The 20,886-nt window shown below is 30.6% G+C and overlaps 1 protein-coding gene across 4 annotated transcripts; it reads left to right on the top strand.

The window, feature by feature from the left end:
• Positions 1-5,422: 5,422 nt before the first annotated feature.
• Positions 5,423-10,908, top strand: LOC114282873 (two-component response regulator ARR14). Of its 4 annotated transcripts, none has more exons than XM_028225636.2 (7): positions 5,423-5,848; positions 7,560-7,712; positions 7,789-8,163; positions 8,421-8,497; positions 8,662-9,220; positions 9,652-9,756; positions 10,628-10,908. In XM_028225636.2, the coding sequence occupies exons 1-6, from the start codon at positions 5,689-5,691 to the stop codon at positions 9,735-9,737; spliced, it is 1,410 nt and encodes a 469-aa protein (XP_028081437.2). In that variant the 5' UTR covers positions 5,423-5,688; the 3' UTR covers positions 9,738-9,756; positions 10,628-10,908. The 4 variants fall into 4 exon arrangements, with proteins under 4 accessions (XP_028081437.2, XP_028081438.2, XP_028081440.2 ...); XM_028225637.2 differs by lacking the exon at positions 5,423-5,848 and adding an exon at positions 6,834-7,199; XM_028225639.2 differs by lacking the exon at positions 5,423-5,848 and adding an exon at positions 6,890-7,084.
• Positions 10,909-20,886: the final 9,978 nt, after the last annotated feature.

The raw sequence follows: 20,886 nt of genomic DNA, 5'->3' as shown, positions 1-20,886 counted from the left end.
ATAGATCAAACGGGTTGAAATTATGAAATAATCATGTTATGAATTAAGGAATTTGATTAATGATTTGGTAATTGATTTGATATTAAATTGGGTCTTATGATTCTAGCATTAACTTTGTGTTGGGTTGATTATAGTTAAATATAACAAATTGATAGTTTGTTAATTGTTAAAAAAGGGATTTAACCATGAGATTAAAATTATTGAGTTACACCTTCGTTAAGTAGAAATTGAGTGAATTATGACCTTATTATCCATGACTGGATTTTTTTTTTTATTTAAATGAAGGAAATTGAGTTTTGTTGAAGGTATAGTTGGTGTATTGTAAATTGGGAATTGTGGAAATTAACCTTGGAAAGGTACGGGTAATTATAACTCTTTTTGCAAATTAAGTAAGAACCTTGGTGTAAGTTGAAAGCTTTGGAACATTATTGTGTTGTTGGACTTAATGCCTCATGAAAATTGGATGATTGTATTACATGTATTGAATACATTTTGTTTAGAGGTTTTGTCCTTGGTCATCGGTGGAGGATGACTTTGTGATGTTGAAATGATTATGTGAATGTAGTGCACTCGAGTTAATTATACTTGTTGTATAAAGTGATGGTTGGAAAATGTGTATTGCGTTGGGAATGAGAGGTACCATTACCTTCCAGCTAGTGCTTGGAGAATTGGCTGCACTGAGAATGAGAGGTACCATTACTTTCCAACTAACGCCTGGAGAATTGGCAGAGGTACCATTACCTTCCAGCTGGTGTCTGGTAAATTGGCATTTCATTGCGGGTTGTGATGGTTAAGTTGCGCGAAGGCCGAGTTACCTCATTTGTTGAGTAAATAATCGTTGGTTGCTTGTTGTTTTTTTTTTTTTTTGTACTAAAGGTATACATGTATAGATACGAATGTGTTGGAAATGGACGTAAGTACTATATTGAGATAGTAAGAAATATGAAGGATATTAAATACTTGTGAACATGTTTTGAAAAGTCAAATCAGGTGTAAGTCTGGAAAGTGGGAGAAAGCGTAAAAAAAAAAAGGTTTTGGTGAAATTCATTCTTTCAGAAATTTGTTATTGTCATATAAATTTTGGTGAAAAGGTAATAAGAAGAAAGAAATGTGAATTGCTTACGTTATGGAATGAAATGAATGATTTGAGAAAAGTACTTATATGCGTATACTTCAGTATAAACCATCACATTATTTATACAGTATAAGACAAAGTATTCATGATCATAGCTATCTGTAAGTTATTATTGTTTAGGATCATGTTGAGATCCCTACTGGACATTATGTTTATCTCACGTTGCTAATCCTTTTTCAGGTGAACATCGAGAAGTGTTTCAAGGTCATGGATCTTCTTTACCTGTTGGCCACGGGGCCTTTTATCTATGGGCGGAATGCCATTGATGTAAAAGGGTTAAACCCTCTTTCTACTTTTTAAGATGTAAGCCTTCGGGCAATTTATTTAGATATACTTCTGTTGCATTCATTTTATATTCAGATGAAAGAATTTGATTTATTCCTCCTCGTGATGTTAGGATGTTTCGCTTGCTATCTCTGAAATTGATTTAATTTAATGAATTTGGTAATGGATTCCAAGTAATAAAAAGTGGGGTGTGACAAACACAATTAAAGTAAAATTATTCAAAATCCTAAACTTACCTAAAAGTAACTCTTCAGTAACTTTTACATTCATCCAAAAACCAAAATGCAATAACAATAACTAGTTAGGAATCGAAATAAATTGTTGTCAAACTTTATCCAAACCCATTAAATAAAATAAAATAAAAACATTTGCAAACTCGCAAACTCCATAGAAAATGAAAATTATATAATTTATTTAATCTTCAATCTTCATAGAAAATCTCAGTGCTCTTTCTAAGAATTTTCTTCAGGAGAAAGAGAAAGAAAAAGAGAAAAAAAAAAAGTTTTATACTCCTATTTTGTGGTTTAGAAAGCAAAGAAAATAATTTGCGAAACAAACCTTCAAGTTTTGTCCAAAAATAACAGAGAACTCAAATGTTGAGAAGGATTCTGAGATAAAAATAATAAAAAAAAATTGCCACCAACTTTATCTTTCCCCTCTACAAAACTTACAGAAAAATCTGACGATCCAGATTTAAAGGAAAAAAAAAACCGTATAAAGATGCGAGTGAGTAAGTGCAGGTGCGGATAAAACCCGCAACTCGCATGCAATGACCCAAATTTTTTTTTTTTAAATAGCTAGCGCATAACTTAATTGAGCAAATTTTCGAATTTGATTGCCGTGTAAATTCTGTGCGAAAATAGTTCGGCTTTGTATTTTTTAAAAATAGTTTCCAACCTCAGAAAATTATGCAATTTTTATATGTTTTTCCTATATGAGTCTAACACGTTGGATAAAAATTTCAGAATTTAATGATGAGTATTTATTTTATGAAAATTTACAGATTGATTGGTATTCGGTTTAATTTATAGAAGAATTTAAAATTGAGTTTTGGGTGTTCCGACCATGATTTGAGATAAATCAATTGGGGATTTATTTTAAATTATTAAACTCCATTCATTTTGGACCCAATTGATTGAATTGTGACCCGTTAGTAACCATGTAATAGTGTTGTGATTTTATTATTATTATTTGACTACCATAAAAGAGTTGTGAATATTTGTGGTATGTACCATTAAACGAAATATATTTTGTGGTAAGAAAATATTGTATTTACTTTAGTCATTAAAGATGTTGAAATGTATTTTTAATTTATATATATAGGTGTATATATATATGGTTAGATATTTGTTTAGTTAAAACAAAAAAAAAAACAAAAAAAAAATATTTATAAATAGTAACCAAATAGATATTTTGTTCAACTTTTGAGAATTCTTAAAGTGCTTGCCCTGAGGGAACAAGAGAAAAGAGGTTCCAAGTTGGTTTTTTTTGGATTTGATCTAGTGTAAGTCATTTTTGACCCCTGGTGCTTTGGATCAAAACGTAGAGGGCGGATAATGCATCGTTTGGCTCCAAAAAATTTAATTTCTGTTATCAAAAAATTTGAAAGCTTCTTGGCTCGAGGTAGGGATTTTTCCTACACTTCTTTATGCACTTTCACTTGATTATAGGGAGCTTAAAGTTGTATATAATTTAATTAGAATTTTTTAAAAATTTGTGATTTAATTGCTTAAAAGATAAATTTTGAGAAAAATAAAAAGTTGATGCCCAAATTGCAAAGTGTAAACTTGGAATATGTTTGTAACGTTATGAAAGAGTTATGTTTTAAATTTGAACAAAAACGGATTTTCGATTCGATTGGTCTTGAAATTTTTACCGGTTTGTGGCCAAAAGAGCATTTTTAAAGAAAACAAAGGAATTACGTTTAAGTTTCGGGGCTTTCGATCAAAATAGGATGTCATAGTTGAATAATGCTTGGAGAATGAGTTTGGAAAGAAAATGATATTTTCTTGGGCATTAACGGTATTATTTTGCTTAATGTATCTGTTGGAATAAAACCAGCATGGTTAGAAATGGACCTTGAGAGGTTACCGGACGTGATTGTAATATGAAAACTAGTATAGTTGTTCATATTTGATGAGATGTGGAATAGATTGTATTTATGAAAATTTTTAGAATTTAATTGTTTAAATATCTGTTTAGAAATATCTGTTTTGGACTATCAGTGGAAGATAGCCATAATGGTTGTAGAAATGCATGAGATTTAGGTAAATTGAACCACATTCCTCATTTGTTGCATTGGACATTGCATTACATTCATTTCATTAGAAATGTATCTGTTTTTTAGAAATGTTTGGAAATATATCTATTTGCGAAAAGATAAATACTTTGTGAATCTAGGTAGGGGGTGTGGAACCGCGCGGTTAGGTGTCGAGCCTTCCAGTTTATTGGTAAAAATGACAGTGGTAGTACATTAGGGTCTACTTGCAGACACTCACCTAGAGATTCACAGATCCTATATTCATGTAACAGATATGATTTAAAATGAAAATGGTTTTATATTTGTTATTGCATCTCAGCATTGCATGCTTAATAAAAAGAGAGATAAACTGTTTTATCATGAGCATGGCATGAGCATACTCCTCTTTAGTCTTGTCATGGTCCATATGTTGTGTAGTATATCTCTATTGGGCTGTAGCTCACCCTATAAAGGAAACCATTTCAGGTACAGATGATATGTCTCCACCAAGACACTGACTTGGAAGAACTCGGAGCTGAGGCTCCATTTTTGTTTTATTGTTATTTGTTGAATGTAAGCCCAAGACTGTATTTGCGTTGAGTTGAAACTTCATTTTGTGTAACCGAGAATGTTCTTGGATAAATTTGTAAGCCTGTAGGGCACTTATTATCTGTTTGGCTTTCACTTCATACTTGTTGTAAAATGCATGCTTGGGATTGGAACTGAGGCATTGAGATGCGAACAGCATGTATTTGGCATTTGTGATTAAATGGAAATGGATGTATGGAATAGTTAACTATACATATGTGTTTGTCTATTAGGTGGGTTTGTTGTATAAATAGATATACCCTGCCCAATTTTCGGGGCATTACATCTCAAATAGAAAAATCCTAATCGGCAATTTACCCTAACGATTCTGCGAAACCGCTCAAATAGGTGCGGGCAGTTCAGGTTTGGCAGTTTTTGCGTAGCTCACTTCTGCCTAGGGCTTACACGTCAACATTTGTAATGAAGTAATTGATGTATTGAAATTTTAATCAATTTTTAATGGGGGTGTTTGGCAAAGGCTATTTTTTGCCTTTTTGGGTTAAAATTCACAAAAGACAAAATAGACTAAAATAGCTAATAAAATAAAATGTCACATCAAACTCATAATCGTTTTATTTTTTTTCTCACAAATATTACATTCAATTACAAAACAAATTCAACTACCTTTCCAAACACATAAATTTTAACCTACTAAAATAATCAAAAATTAAAATAGTCTACTAAAATAGCAATTTCCCAAACACCCACAATGTCAATTTAGTTTTTGCCGTTGTAATTGTATTAATTTTACTTTTTAATTTTTTATAGTCTTAATTTAATTGAATTGATAATATTTGTTAAGAATTTTGACAAAAATCAACGAGAAAATATTTAATTCAAAAGGAAATAGATTATTTTAAATTAGATAGTAACCTCTCAATTATTATAGGAATAGTAAATAACCATTTTGATCATCGATTTTAGTTCAATTTCTAAAATAACATTACCAATCAGATTAGATTGACATTATATGAAAAATTTAAGATCAAAATTGATGCAAATAAATTTAGAAGAAACACTGGAGTAATTTGTCCCCAAAAAAATAAATAAAAATAAAAATAAAAATTCAAAGGGTTATTGGAGCCGGTTTCGATTGCTTCGGAACCAATCCGTAGATGAGTGAAGCTCAAGTTCACACACTCATTACTTGTATTAGCAGGAAACTCCACTTCAATATTTTCCCCTTTTGGTTTGTCCGTTACTTGGACCGTTACGTGGACATCTCTCCCCAATCATAGTGATCCCTCTTAGATTTGCTTCTCCTATATTCCTTTCCCTCTTCATGAACTTTTTCATGGAGCCATTTTCCTGCTTGATTTTCCCGAGAAAATCCTAGTGATATCCTAAGAGAAAACCAAAACAAAACCCACTTTGCAAATTGCATATATCTTGCTGAAGATATTCTATTTCTTCGAATAATAATAATAAAAGTGTTTTCATTATGTCAAAGATTGATGTTCATGTGAGTCTGAACCGGGCGGCACCACCGCAAAGCAGAGTGGATGCCAACTTTCCGGAGGGTTTGAGAGTTCTTGTGGTTGATGACAACGTTGTCTGCCTCAAAGTTGTCGCTGCTCTTCTCAACAAGTGTCGTTATAAAGGTTTCTATTCTCAATCCCATTATGTATATAGACTTATATGCTTGAAGATCACAAATTGGGTTTGGTTTATTATTTGAACAAGTTCATAATTCTTGAGGATATGAAAATTTATGTAGAGAGTACTTATAGAATATGATTCTTAGACTTTTTTTTTTTTTTTGAATTTTAAATGTATACGTGTGATTCCTAATTTTAAATGTATACATTGTACTTAGCATAACTACAAAGTTACATAAATTGATAATTTCAAATTGTGGACATCTTATTGGGTTGCTTGTGATTTTTCTTTTCTTTTTTTAAAATGATTTTGCTAGTTTTGGGTTTGTGAACATAATGGAGTTATAGCATTTCTATTGTATCTTTGCTATGATGTTCTTGGCATCCTTTGCTTTTATAGTTTGATGTCAATGTATTGTTGCTTGTTTATTATAAATAAAGTGCTTTTTTGCTGTTTCAAAAAAAAAAAAAGAGGCAACTTTGGGCAATTGCTCCATTTTTCTCTCTTTATTTTTAAAGCCAACAGCCAAGGAAGTATAATGTTACTAAATTGTTGGATATTAAAATTTAAAGAAAATTACAAAAGAATTTGAATTTGAATTTTTTATTTTGTCAATTTAAATTTTAAAATTTAATTTTTTTTAATTTAAACCATCAACCTATTTTGTTAAGTAAAGCGGATTAAAAAAAAATAGTATTTTAGCCATCAAACTCAATATATGTGTACATAAAATATATAAAACACTTTTTTTTGTTAATTTTAATGACTAAAATATCATATTTTTCGTTGATTTTACTTATTGGAAATAGGGAGGTAGGTGGTTTAGATTGAAAAAGAAATAAAAAATTTATGATTTAAATTGATAAAATTAAAAAATAATATTTATTTTATTACAATGGTCAAACTAGAGTCCCCCTCAAAATTGTCCATTATTGTGGGTTTGACTAGTTCTCGGTTATAAAAACACAAAATGAATTTGAATTTTGTAGTTTGGGGATTAGGCAGAAGATCATGTCTTCCCTATTATGCTTATGCTTCTGCACTGCTGGGTGCACTAAGCTGCTGCTTTTGCTGATTTTGTGGTTAATTTAAACCAGACCAGGTTCTGTTTCTGTGCTTATCTTTGTTGAGTGTTCTGTGTGATTATCTGGAGTACAAAATGGAGTGAGGCAGTGCTGAGTGTTCTGTTCTGCTGCTGGATGCTGCTGGATGGATGCTATTGGAGTCTCATTGATTTGGTGTTGTTTCTTTTTTGCTTGTTCCCTCTTTGGTTGGTTTCTCTCCAACCTCCTGGTTTGAGCTAGCAGATGATTATACAGTCTTCTTGGTGCCAACCTAGTTGGGATTAGGGAGGTATATGATGATGCTTTTTGCTCTTGTCTTCCCTCTTTGTTGACGTATACCAAGATGTATTTTGTTTTTGTTAGCATCAATAAAGAGTTTTTTGCTGATCAAAAGAAAAAAAAAAAAAAAAAAAGGGTTCATATTCCAATATTTTTATTTAGTTACTCTTACAAAATTTTCAGAGGGAGTTCAATCAAAACATATAAAGCCAAACAAATTGAATTTAATGCACTGTTTCATAGAATTTTTTTCTAAAACTACATTCCTTACTCTAGAGAGTAGAGATACAGAAATCTTGACTATTGAAAGGGTCATTGAACTGTTAGGCCTATTTATTCCAAAATTTTGTGCATTTTGATATGTATGCAGTTACGGTGACAACAAAAGCAACAGAAGCTCTTAAAATGCTGAGGAAGAACAAAGAAAGCTATGATATTGTGATTACTGATGTTATAATGCTTGATATGAACGGTTTCGAGCTTTTGGAGATAATAGGCCTTGAAATGGACATGCCAGTAATAAGTAAGCTCATTATTTCTTAATCAGTATACATTAACTTGGATGAGATTAAATCTTAAACATAAGTTTGGAATTGCAGTGATGTCTGCAAATTATGACCAAGAATTGGTGATGAAGGGGGTAACGCATGGAGCTCGAGACTACCTGATAAAGCCAGTTCGGTTGGAAGAAGTGAAGAATATTTGGCAGCATGTGGTCCGGAAAAATCTATTTAATACAATGAAATTTGGCACCATGCGAGCAGGAACAAATCAAAACCCCCCAATTCCATCTTCAAAGAGGCAAAGGGAAAAGAGCAATGACGAAGAAGAAGAAGAAGAAGAAGAAGATGAAACAAACACTCATTCTAATGAGGAATCTTCTGCTCAGAAGAAGAATAAGAAGAAGAGGGTAATTTGGACTGCAGTGTTGCATAACAAATTTGTCCATGCTGTTCGGCTACTAGGAGTAGAAAGTAAGTCTTGGATCTTCATTTTATTTTATTTTAAAAACTTAAAAAATTTACACCAAATTGATTCCCAATACATATGGCTTGATACTTCCAATAAGGTTACACTGTAATCCATACTTAATTGTCTTTCGATACCACTATGTAAAACCTTGCTCCTTGCACTAGCTTAGCTGCTAATATCACACAAACATGACAAAGGTAAAAGTATGTATTGGGGTGTATCCTAACATTATTGGGTCTGTGGTTTTGTACCTTTGCAGAAGCAGTTCCAAAGAAGATACTCCAAATCATGAATGAACCGATGATCCCTCGAAGTAGTGTTGCTAGCCACCTTTACGTGAGTTTGGTCTTTCCATCAAGCTTCCAATATGGCATTCTAGGCTATGAGTCCTCTGTTTTCTATATCCTGCATCATGAACTAGTCAGATATGTAATGCAAGTGAAACTAAACTGTGATTCTTTAACTGTTTGTTTTTTGATACTCCTTTTTCTTGATTGCAGAGGTGCAGAAATGCCTTAAGGAAGGAGAACACAAAAGCTAAAATGAGCCAAGAAAGCAAGGACAATATCGATTCAAACAAAACAAACGGGCTTCTATCCGATACAATCACCACATCTTGTATTAATCAAGGCCTAAACACCATCAATCATCACAATAGATTTGCAGAACAATACATGAGTACTGGGATCACCTCATTTGGTAGCCGACTTCAAACATTTGGTGCTTCTACATCAAATGCAACACTCCTCCAACAAAACCAACTACCTCCCAAAGTAGTAGCAGATCAAATGCGCCCAACCGTGCTTGGAAGTGTCCCTCCATCTCCATTTTTTGAATTGAATGGGATGAGGTTTCACTCTATTAATTCGGGAGCAAAGATGTTTGATGACAATGTCAAGATGTCTTCTTCTCAGCTTCCTAGCTTTAACACCGGACAATCTGGTCCAAGCAGTATGCCTGTTGGCTTTGGGCTATATTCATCCTTTTCAAATGCTTGGAGTTGCTTCAAGTCAATTGAATCCAATTTTCAACCTGATTCTCTTGCCATGCTGCTTCCATGTTAGTTATTCTCCCTTCATCTTTCTGTTTGGTATATTTCTTTTTATTTTTGTTCCCCAATATCATTGAATTCTGTTTGGTTTTTAGTATTTTGCTAATTTTTTCTTTTTCGACTCCTATATCAATGAAACCAAAATTGAAATAATCCTATAAATTGACAGAATTTCAAGCTTTCAGACCATAAAATAAGAATGTTATATCAATTATTACACTTCAATTTGAGAGCAGATTTCACTGTATGTCCACTTAAAACAAAAGGGTTTCTTCCTTTAATAAATTTTTGATTGATGGAGTTTCAGTAGACACAGTCTTTGCTTTGATTTTATTATTCTTTTACTTGGTATGGATATTTAGTCAGCTACATAGATATGTACTGAGTGAACAATTTTGAGTTTTATAGAATTCATCATTCTGTTGTTTTCCGATTTCAGGGCAACATGAAGGAAGAAATTTAGCTAATCTCAAAGTAAAAGAAGAACCAATTGACTCAATGCAAAAAGGGCAGTTTCCCGGATGATGACCTCCTTAGCATTATGGTAAAACAGGCACATTTTTCAGTTGTAATTCCTCTTTTTCAAAATTAGAAATGTCCCCAATCCATTGAAGGACAAACATATTTAGCGATTATTTAAAAAAAAAATTCCCCATGATTGATTATTGGGTCTTTGCTTTTGATTGCCTAGGTATGTCAGTCTTTTCTCAAGTCACACAACCCTAGTACCCATAGACACACACAAGACACTTGTCAAGCATATCCAATAAGAGAAAAAGGCTAATTAACATGATCATATGCCTTTTTTAAAATCAGTTTTAAACACTATCCCACAAAGGCAGCTTGTGGTACACTAATAACTTCTGAAAGTACCTTCTTTAATTTGATTGATAACATCTTGGGTAATATTTTGTAAATAAATCCTACCAAATATACTAAATGGGATTGGACTCCTCAAAGCATGAATCTCTTTCAACCTTAGGAATTACGGCAATGAATGTAGCATTAAGGCCCTTTACAGTTCTCTCATTCTTGTAAAATTCCTAAAACAAAGACCATAACATCCATTTTAATGATGCTCCAAACCTTCTTGATAAAAGAAAAATTAAACCCATCGGATTGCTTCACTGCTTGCAGCTTCTTCAACAACAGATATCACATTTTACATGTAGCCAATTGGATTTAGACTTGATTGAAAAAATTATTTGGTTAACTTAACAATAAATAAGATTTGATTCCAAAACCACAGTTAGTGATCATTGATGCAGTCATGAATCACACTAGTAATAACTTAAAAGTATTCCATTAAAATATCTGACATTTATGATTGATTCTCTTCAACTGCTTATATGTGAATCTATATAAACAAGGACTTGTAACTGTTTCTTGACACTTTTTTGGCTTCTGTATTGCAGTTTAGCAGCAATTCAACTCCTAGGTCGTAATCACAGGGCATCCTATTTTAAATTGAAGCTAATTTATGAAAACAAAGAAGAAGAAGATTTGTCGATGCCTACACTGATAGAAGATTTTTCTTGTTCATGATTGTTTAGAGATGCTTTCTATATTGTGAGATTTGAAGATTGATGCTTTTTCTATGGGAAAGCAAATGATAGTTTTTAAAGGGTTTAGACTGTGGTGTGATTTACTGATCGGATAAATCATGATTTATTCTAGATTTCTTTACATTGTTAGATGTCCATAGTACATGCATTAATTCTCTAGGATATATATTTTTAATTTGCCTCATTTTATGGAATTATGGAAGTTGAAAAACATACCATCATAAATCATTTTTTTGTGGAATCTTAAGTTTTTCTTGTCTGGCAATCTAGTTAAAGGAACAATAGGACTTCTTTTAGGGGTAATTCCTGATGTTTTTGTTGATTTTAATGCTTTAACTGTAATGGAAATGATGTCTACTGGTAAGGTCAAAGTGGTGATTCTAGAATACTATCTAATATTGTTCACGTGTATAAATCTTTATAGGTGGCACAATTTTAACCCATCTTTATTAGGTAGTTAGGAGATAAAGGACGACTCACATAGTGCGTTTTACAGTTCGTATAAAAATAATAATATATGGTATTATGAGACTATATAATGCCATTTTGGAAGGTATTTATAATTGAATCATTTCATTAGGTTGTTGCCAAATTGGGCAATAGATGATCCTCTCAGTTTTCATTTTAGATAATCAATACGCAAACTTGTGAATCATTTTTTATTTTTTTTAAATGCCTCGTATGTTTCTCCTTGCCTGGAAGCTGAAGGAGAAATGTCATGATACAACAAGGAAACAGAGCAACATTCATGAACAATAAATAATAAATAATAAATAATAAAAGAACAATTTATTCACCCTAAAAAAACATTCATAAACGAAATTGGGCCATAATAGAATGGGAGAAACTAATTAGCGTTGCTATCATCTGCATTGGCTGAAGTATATTGGGGTTATTTGATATAACTTATCTGAGTTGGCTATAATTTATTTTATTTTGCGAGTCTGTGTCAGACTGTTTGGTATAATTTCTGCTTAAAACTTATTAGACAGAAATAGCTTAAACAAAATGATTATTAGAAAGCTGGGGAAGGGTGTTTTTGACTTTTATTTTTTAATTACCAATTTTTAAATGTCCATTGTCAGTCATTCATATTTCAACTAATGCAATGTTATATTTCAACTAATGGAATGTTTGGTTAGAGTTTTTTTGAACATATCTTTCTGGATAAAAAACAACTTCAATATTTAAAGTGTGCGTTATTTGTTATTTTAGTCACTTAAATTTCAATGTTATCATTTTGGTCCTATCTCTAGCGTTTGTTTACATTAATAGTAGGAAAAATATTTTATCCTTAGGTAAAAGATAGTTTTGATCATTACAGTATGCATTTCTTACCATTTTAGTTTCCCAACTTTTATAATTTTGGTTATCAAAGTTATCAATTTGAGTTAGGATCGAATTGGTTCAAATTGATAATTTTGAGGATCAAAATGACAAAATATAAAATTGAGGGACTAAAATGACAATAAACACAAACTTTTGAGACCAAAACTAGTTTTTATTCATATTTTTATTATCAATTTAGACGGATGTTAAATCTTTGACTAAATTGACAATTTTGAGAATAAAAATGAAAAAATTGAAACTTAAGAGACTAAAAATGAAAAAAACAAAGTGCATACTTTAGAGACTAAAACTATCTCTTATTGTAACATTTTTGTTATTTTTTATTTTTTTTAGAATCTAAAAAAATTGATGCTTTAGTAATTGCTAATTTTTTATTCTTCATTTTTATCATTGAGAAATTTTTTGGAATCGTTTCAAATTCTTACTTGTATTGAAAAATTATCATATTACCTTACGGTGTTGTAAACTTTGTTAACATGAAACAAGATTCTAAAAACGTTACTAATTCTTCTTCAACCAAACTAAGCAACTTATTTAGTTTTAACTTTATTGAGCCAAAAAAATAATTTATTTGGAGATAATTAAACAGATCGTGACTAACAATGGTAGATTTTTTTTTTTTTTTTTTTTTTTTTTTTCGTGCAGACAGAAGTAATGGGGCATCATAAGAAACATTAAATGGAAAATGATTGGTAAGTATAAAGTTCATATATATAAAATGTATTTAGAATAATGTGTCGAAGTCAATGATAATTATGACTGCAGACCTCCAAAAAAAAACATAATCCCACAACCCCACCTGTGACTGATCCGGGAAGGAAAGGAAAGGAAAAAAAAAAACAAATAAACAAAAACACATAATTGGTCCATATCATTTTGGGGGTCATGGAAGTCCCTTACTTGGGGGGTCCCAAGCATTTTAGTTATGAAAATAAGACCTCATTTGACAAAATTATATTTTGATTTAAAAGTTAAAAAGTTATTAAAATTGTCAAAAATCCAACAAACTATAAAAAAAATCAAAAATTCTCTTTTCTTTCTACTTTTTGTACATTTTTTTGTAAAAAAACCAAAAGATCATCCCAAACACACTAATTTTTTTACCTCATATTTTAACTAAAAAATTAAAAAAAAACCTATTTTCAAACGAGTCCTAATTATGAGCGTTTTGATTGAAAAAAATGAAGCTCACAGAAAAATCACATAATTTTATAGAACAATTATATAAAAAAAATAGATCACAAAATACAATTTCTTTTAGTCTTTATTCATGCATTTTTATAAGTTATATACAGTTATTTGAAATTTATTAACAAATAACCTTATGACGTGTGCGTGTAAAATATCACATAATTGTTCATGTTCTATTATCAACTCACAGGAGACATCAAAAGTAGAAAAGATTGTTTTGAGAATTAGTTATTTAATTGAATTTTTAATTTTATATGAAGAATGTGTAGAAAGTTGTGAGAATGGTTAATTTTTTTAGTTATTTTAGATAATTCCCAAACTTACCTGTGTTTTGGAAGGATTATGTATTTGTGTGCCTAACTAATCATATTTTATCATTTTCTCATATTGTTGTTATTTTATGGGGCTATGTAATAATATAAGTACACAACTTCTTGTTATTGAATGGGCACAACATCACCTTGAAATTCTTGGAAGACTAGATAAGATAATTAGACCTCATTTGGTTAGTGATTTTTTTAGTTAAAATTTTTTATAAAGCCACAAAAAAATTAAAAAAATCTAAAAAGTCAACATGTTATATTATATATATCAATCAATTTTTTTTTTTTTCTCACAATTATCTATTCAACTAAAAAACTCAATCCATATTAACTTATTTCACTTTCATAAAAAAGTCAAAAAGTTAAAAGACTACTAAAAAAGAGATATTGCCAAACCGACACTTAGGTACTATTTGTTACAGTTTCTAAGAGGTAATTATAGCTTATTTTAATTTGAGAGTTTGTACCAGATTGTTTGGTGAACCTTCTATTTATAACTTATTAGACAAAAATAACTTAAATAAGCTAAAAAAAGTTGATGATTTAGAAGTTTGGAAAGTGGTGGTTTAGCTTCTACTTTTTGATTATCATCTTTTAACTTAAAAAAATTTCTACCAAACAGGACTTCAGCATAGCAAGAAATGGCAAAATCATTTTGATGACATAGGCAAAATCTTGTATGGAAGGCATTTAGTGTTGCTAATTTATTTAATTTTTTGCGAAAATTGTATTTTAGTTCAACAACAAGAAATTAATCTTATTTTCATGCTAGTGTAAAACACTTATGTATATTCAAGTATTTTTCATGTGTTCAAATTTGCCGAAAAAATAAAAAAGTAAAACAAGTTTCCAAAAGAAAAGACTTTCTTTTTTTTTTTCAATCCATTTTGTGGACAGTGGTATGGAAAACACGGAGGAGCGATGATGGTTGTAGTGGGAAGGGAAATGCTAGCCAAAAGGACAACTTAGTTCATTTTGTAATTAAGTTCCTCCTAAAAAGACTAGAAATAAAATTATATTTTTATTTGATTTAATCGTAAATTCAATTATAATATTTGATAATTTTTAAAATTAAATAAGAAATGTCTATTAAAATTGTTTTAACCTACTTTCAATTGATGAAATAGCACACCTACCACATGTAAAAAAATAATAAATTTTAAAAGAAATTTCAACATCAAATTGTTTTTCTGAGTTAGACATTCTCCCCTACAAATACAAATTTGATTTTTAATTTTCTGCAATTACAATAAGATATAATTTTTTTTTATACTTTTTTTTTTTTAAAAAAAAAGGAGATATTTAATTTTATCAATTGAGTTGTCTAAATTGACTAAGGTCTATGATTCTCATTTGAAAAGTCATAAGTTTGAACCACAAGAAGTGGACAAACAATTTGAAGTTCTACTACTTATTTCCCCTTGAGGCCACCCAAAGAGTTAGGCTCCATAATTATATGATATATGCTAGGGAGAGAGAGTACATGTACCTAAGCGAGACCCTAACTACCCTTCTAGGCCAAAAAAAAGAAGGAAAAAGAGAAGGCATTTTATAAAAGAATTATATATATATATAATAGATCACAAAATATCAATTCTTTTTGTCTTTATTTATTCATTTTTATAAGTTATATACGGTTAACTGAAATTTATTAACAAATAACCTTATGACGTATGTTTGTAAAATATCGTACAGTTGTTAGTGTTTTATTATCAACTCATAAGAGACATCAAAAGCAGAAATTAAGGTTGTCATGGGAACTAGTTATTTTACGAGGGAGTTACGGGCCGGTTCTTTGGACTGAACTTAATTCCTAAGAAATCCTGACCCAAAATAATTTAGTTCATCTTCCATTTTTACCCTTTCCATTCAGTTGAGTGATTTTACCCTAAACCCAAACACATCCCTATCTCTATTTCTCTCTCTTCTCTCTTATTTCTGTCATTGGCACACCATTTCCTCCTCCTCCTCCTCCTCCTTCTCCTCCATCACCAACCATCATCTCCTTCTCCTTCGTTGTCATCATTGTTGCTCCTCCCCCCATCATTCATCTGCTAGTTTCAACACCGTAATCCTCCATCATCAATACCATCTTTGACATCGTCGTTGCCACCATCTTCCTCCATTACTAGTTTGGGATGCAAAGTTTCCAATCAGTGCATTGAAAGGTGTTGTTGATCTTCTACAGACGTGTAACTGATCTGATAAATTCGTTACTTAATTTATGAATGATAAATTTGTTACTTAATTTAGTGATGAATTTGTTGTGACGCCCCCTCTTTCTCAAATCAAGGCTGCTATTTGTAAATTTTTTAACAAATTCATCAGTGATAAATTTATCACTGGTTTAAACAAATTTATCACTAGTCAATACAGAGCTGCGAACTTGTTAATACCGAAACACCCATCTCTATTTCATGTCGATTTTTTTGATCTCTCTCAGATCTAACATCATCTCTCTCAAATCCATGGGCTACAAAGACAGTTCTCTTGTTCACTAACACCAATGAATTCATCAATGGCTCTGAAACTCGTCAATGTCGACACACCCCATCTTCATTCATGTCGATTTTCTTGATCTCTGTCAGATCTAACACTATCTCTATCAAATCCAAGGGCTACAGAGGCAGTTCTCATATTCACCAACACCAACGAATTCATCAATGGCTCTAGCAGTTCTCATGTTCACCAACACCACTAATTCATCAATGGTTTTGGCAATATAACAACAGGGGAAAAATTGGGATAAAAAAATATAATAGGACTTCCTAGTGCATGAGATAGAAACCTAAGATCTAATGAGTAATAAATTCAATTATTGAGACCAGCTAGTAAAAAACCCCTTATTTTAATTAATTGTTTAGTTTTATATGAAAAACGTGTAAAAAAAAGTAAAAAAAAAGAGCTGACTTTTTGATTATTTTAGCTAATTCCCAAACTTAACTGTGTGTTTGGAAAGATTATGCATTTGTGTGCCTAACTAATCATGTTTTATCATTTTCTCATATTGTTGTTATTTTTGGGGGCTATGTAATAATGTAAGTACACAACTTCTACCTATAGAATGGTCGCACTATCACATTGGAATTTTCGGAAGACCATATAATTACTCTTTAAAAAGTCACATTTTACTTAGACCTCATTTGATTTGTGATTTTTTAGTTAAAAAATTTTATAAAGCCACAAAAAAACTAAAAAAAATTTAAGAAGTCAAAATGGCATATCATATATATCAATCAATCATTTTTTTCTTTTACAATTATCTGTTCAACTAAAAACTCATTCCACATTAACTTATTTCACTTCATGAAAAAAATCAAAAAATTAAAAAAACTACTAAAAAAGCGAAATTGCCAAATTGACACTTAAGAACTGTTTGTTACAGTTTCTTAGAGATGATTATTGTTTATTTTAATTTGAGAGCCTGTGTCAGACTGTTTAATACAACTTTTGCCTATAATTTATAAGATAAAAATAGCTTAAATAAGCTTACAAAAAAAAATGATTATTTAGAAGTTGGAAAAATAATACATTTAATTTTTGCTTTCTGATTATCAGTTTTTAACTTAGAAAAAAGTTTTACAAACACAAGACCTGAATATAGCAAGAAATGGAAAAATCATGTTGAGGACTTCGGCAAAATCTTGTATGAAGGCATTTAGCGTTGCTAATTCATTTAATTTTTTACGAAAATTGTATTTCAATTGAACAGCAGGAACTTAATCTTATTTTTAGGCTTGTGTAAAACACTTATGTATATTCAAGTATTTTTCATGTGTTCAAACTTGCCAAAAAAAATAAAAACAAGATTCCAAAAGATAAGACTTATTTATTTATTATTTTTTCCCATTTTGTGTATGGTATAGTATGGAAAACATGGAGGAAGGGATGACGGTTGTAGTGGGAAGGAAAATGCTAGCCAAAAAGACAACTTTGTCAATTTTGTAATTAGGTTCCTCGTGTAAGGACTTGAATAAAATTTTATTTTTATTTAATTTAATCGTAAATGAAATAAAATTTTATTTACTGCCTCAATTACAATAATTGATAATTTTTAAAACTAAACATGTCTATTAAAATTGTTCTAACTTACTTTCAGTTCATGAAATAGCACACCTACTACATGTACGAAATAATAAATTTTAAAAGAATTTTCAACAACAATTTGTTTTTCTGAGTTAGACATTCTCCCCACAAATACAAATTTACTTTTTAAATTTCTGAAATGGCAATAAGATATAATTTTTTTATATATATATTTTTTTTAAAAAGAAGAGATATTTTAATTTTATCAATTAAGTTGTCCAAATTGATTAAGATGTATGATTCTCATTTGTGAAATCATAAGTTTGAACCTCCAGAGGTGGACCAACAATTTCAAGTTCTATTACTTATTCCCCATGAGGTCACCCAAAGGGTTAGGCTCCATTATAATATGATATATGCTAGACAGGGAGAGCATATATATGTACCCAAGGCGAAATCCCAACCACCCCTCTAAGCCAAAAAAAGAAGGTATTTTATTTTATTTGAAAAATTTTAACACACGAGTCTTCTGTTAGTGGTGGTCTAAAAAATAAATAAATAAAAAGATTTTTTTTTTCTTTTTTATTTAGGCCTCTTTTGAGAATAGGTTATTTTAATAATTTTTTGACTAAAATACGAGATAAAAATACTAGTATGTTTGAGATGACTTTTTAGCTTTTTACAAAAAGATGTGCAAAAAGTTAAAAAAAAAGGAAAATTTTTGACTTTTTGATACAAATTATTGGCTTTTTAGTTTTTTTTTTGTGATTTTTTAACTTTTAAATTAAAATATAATATTGCGAAACAGGGCCTTAATCACGTGAGATTTGACATATTTTATTTTTGGAATGTGAAGAAATTATAAACTTTCGAACTTTGTCAATTTGAGGCTTAACTAAGGGCCATTTCTTTGAGCCTTTATCAAATAGATGAATACATCATTAAAATTATTGAAAATTTTGAAGAGTCAGGCCCGCAATTTTGGCTCAAAAATAGGGCTAAATTTAAAAAAATGTTATAGGCCCAAATTTTTTTTTTTTTTTTTAGGATTAATTTAAAAGGCCCAAAATATTTTATTGGGCTATATATGTTTAGCCCATATTTATTTATATGTGTTGATCCATATTTATAAAAATGAAAATATATAAAAAAAAATATAAATAAATTAAATGTTTGGGCCCAACCCAGAAGAATAGAACAATACATACAAATTGCATAGCTCAGTCAGTACCTTCATTCAACTCTGCGCTCTCTCTCGCTCTCTCTCTCTCTCTCACGATCACGAAGTGGTGATGAAGAAGGAAACAAGGCAAGCATAAAGCAAAAGACGCAGAGTCAGCGACTCTCTCTCTCTCTCTCACACACTCTCTCCCTCACAGTAACTCCTCTCTCTCACTATTAGATTTTATTAAATAAAGTTGCTCTAATTTTTATTTTATTTTTTTACATTCTTTTTTTATCAGTTAGTGGAATAATAAATTTGCCCAATTTTTTTTTTACCTTCTTTATCTATTAGATTTTAGTGGAATAAATAATTTTGCCCTAATTTTTTTGTCCTAATTTTGTTTCATTAAATTGTTTTTTTTATAATTTCTTTGCTATATGAGATAATTCGTGGATTGTGATTTGTGGCTTGAAGTGTTTGCTAAACTATAAAGCAACAAAACCAGTTTTTTATGTTTTTGAGTCATTGTACTGATTTCTTCCTATCTTAATATATGAAAGTAAATTTTGATTTATAATTTTAATGATTATATGTGTAAGTAAACTTAAATAAAAAATTTATCGATACTGATTATTTTATGCATAAATTTTTTATTAAAAAAAATATATATTAGAAGGCCTCATTTTCATAATTCACCTTAAACCTCACAAATCTCAGGCCAGCCCTAAATATGGAGCCTAAAATAATTGCATGCCTAGTTGGTTTAATGGTTGCGCTGTATAACGTAACTCTCGCATTATTGCATAAAACACAGTAACAAGTTTGGTGCGAAGGCCATTGCTTGCATGTTAATATTTTATGTTATTTTACGGGTCAAAAGAAAACTCCTTGTAAATGAATGGCAAAATAACATATCCACAAATCATGTTTTAATATTAATCACAAAATAAAATATTCACAAATCAATCGGAGGCTATGTCAAAGTACTAAATTGGTATTTTATTTATATTTTTGCAACGAATGAAAAAAATCTGCCTCTATGATTTTTATATTTGAAAAAAAAGATGCTTTTACATATTATATATATATATATATATTTTTTTTTTTTTTGGTGCCAAAATACACACTGATGCTATTATATAATATTAATATGTGAATAGTCATCCCATATCCCATATACACTGTAAAAATACTCATGAAATATAGGAAAACCAAAAGAATTTTGGAAAAATTTAGGGACCATCTCATATACATTATAGAAATACTTCAAAATGTGGAGATCTAAGAGAAGCCAAATCCTGGTCAGATTTTGAATCAGACAGTTTCTTCAAAGTTGTGCTCCTTCCTAAACCGGAAGATGGTGAACTCACAGAGCTAGACTGCATGATGCCCTTCAAATTGCTTGTTGAATAAATAGAGCCATTATTATAATGAGGAGATCCACCAGAAACTTTAGGAGCATTATTGATCTGTGCTATCTGTGTTCCTCACTCTCGCTTAGGTGAGGAGGTTCCAACTTTCATAATCTGAATTCATTGGAACAGAGGCATAATACGCTGCAGCAGATGCATTAAATGATGAAGAGAGACTCTGATTAGAAAAAGAAGGTGCAGATGACCGTCTCTCAAGCTCAAACACCCCATCAACTAAAAGAAACTTGATAGCAAATTTTCAGAACTAAGCATAGAACCTTCGATGTTGAGCTCAGAGAGAAGACTAGACTGTACAGCAAAGGAGTCTCATCTTGATGTAGAACCTGCATGAAAATTCAAGATACTTAGGAAATCCATGAAAATAATCAACCATAATTCATGAAACTGAAGCGGTGAACTCAAATATACAGTGCTAAGGAAAAGGGTTGAGGAAAATATCTGTTGAGGAAAATATCGTTCCTATTGTTGAATCAAATTGCTAAGAAATAAGGTTGAGCCAAAAAGTTATATGATAAAAGAAACGTTAGTAGATTATCACGGCATGTTAAACCAACACCCAAGGAAGGCAAGATGGATAAGGATCAAACCAAGATGGTCACGGGGAGTCAACCCAACAAACCC

Source organism: Camellia sinensis, chromosome 9 (genome assembly GCF_055761805.1).
Source record: "Camellia sinensis isolate YWXY chromosome 9, ASM5576180v1, whole genome shotgun sequence".
NCBI classification, from domain to species: Eukaryota; Viridiplantae; Streptophyta; class Magnoliopsida; order Ericales; family Theaceae; genus Camellia; species Camellia sinensis.
This window is presented reverse-complemented; position numbering and strand designations above follow the sequence as displayed.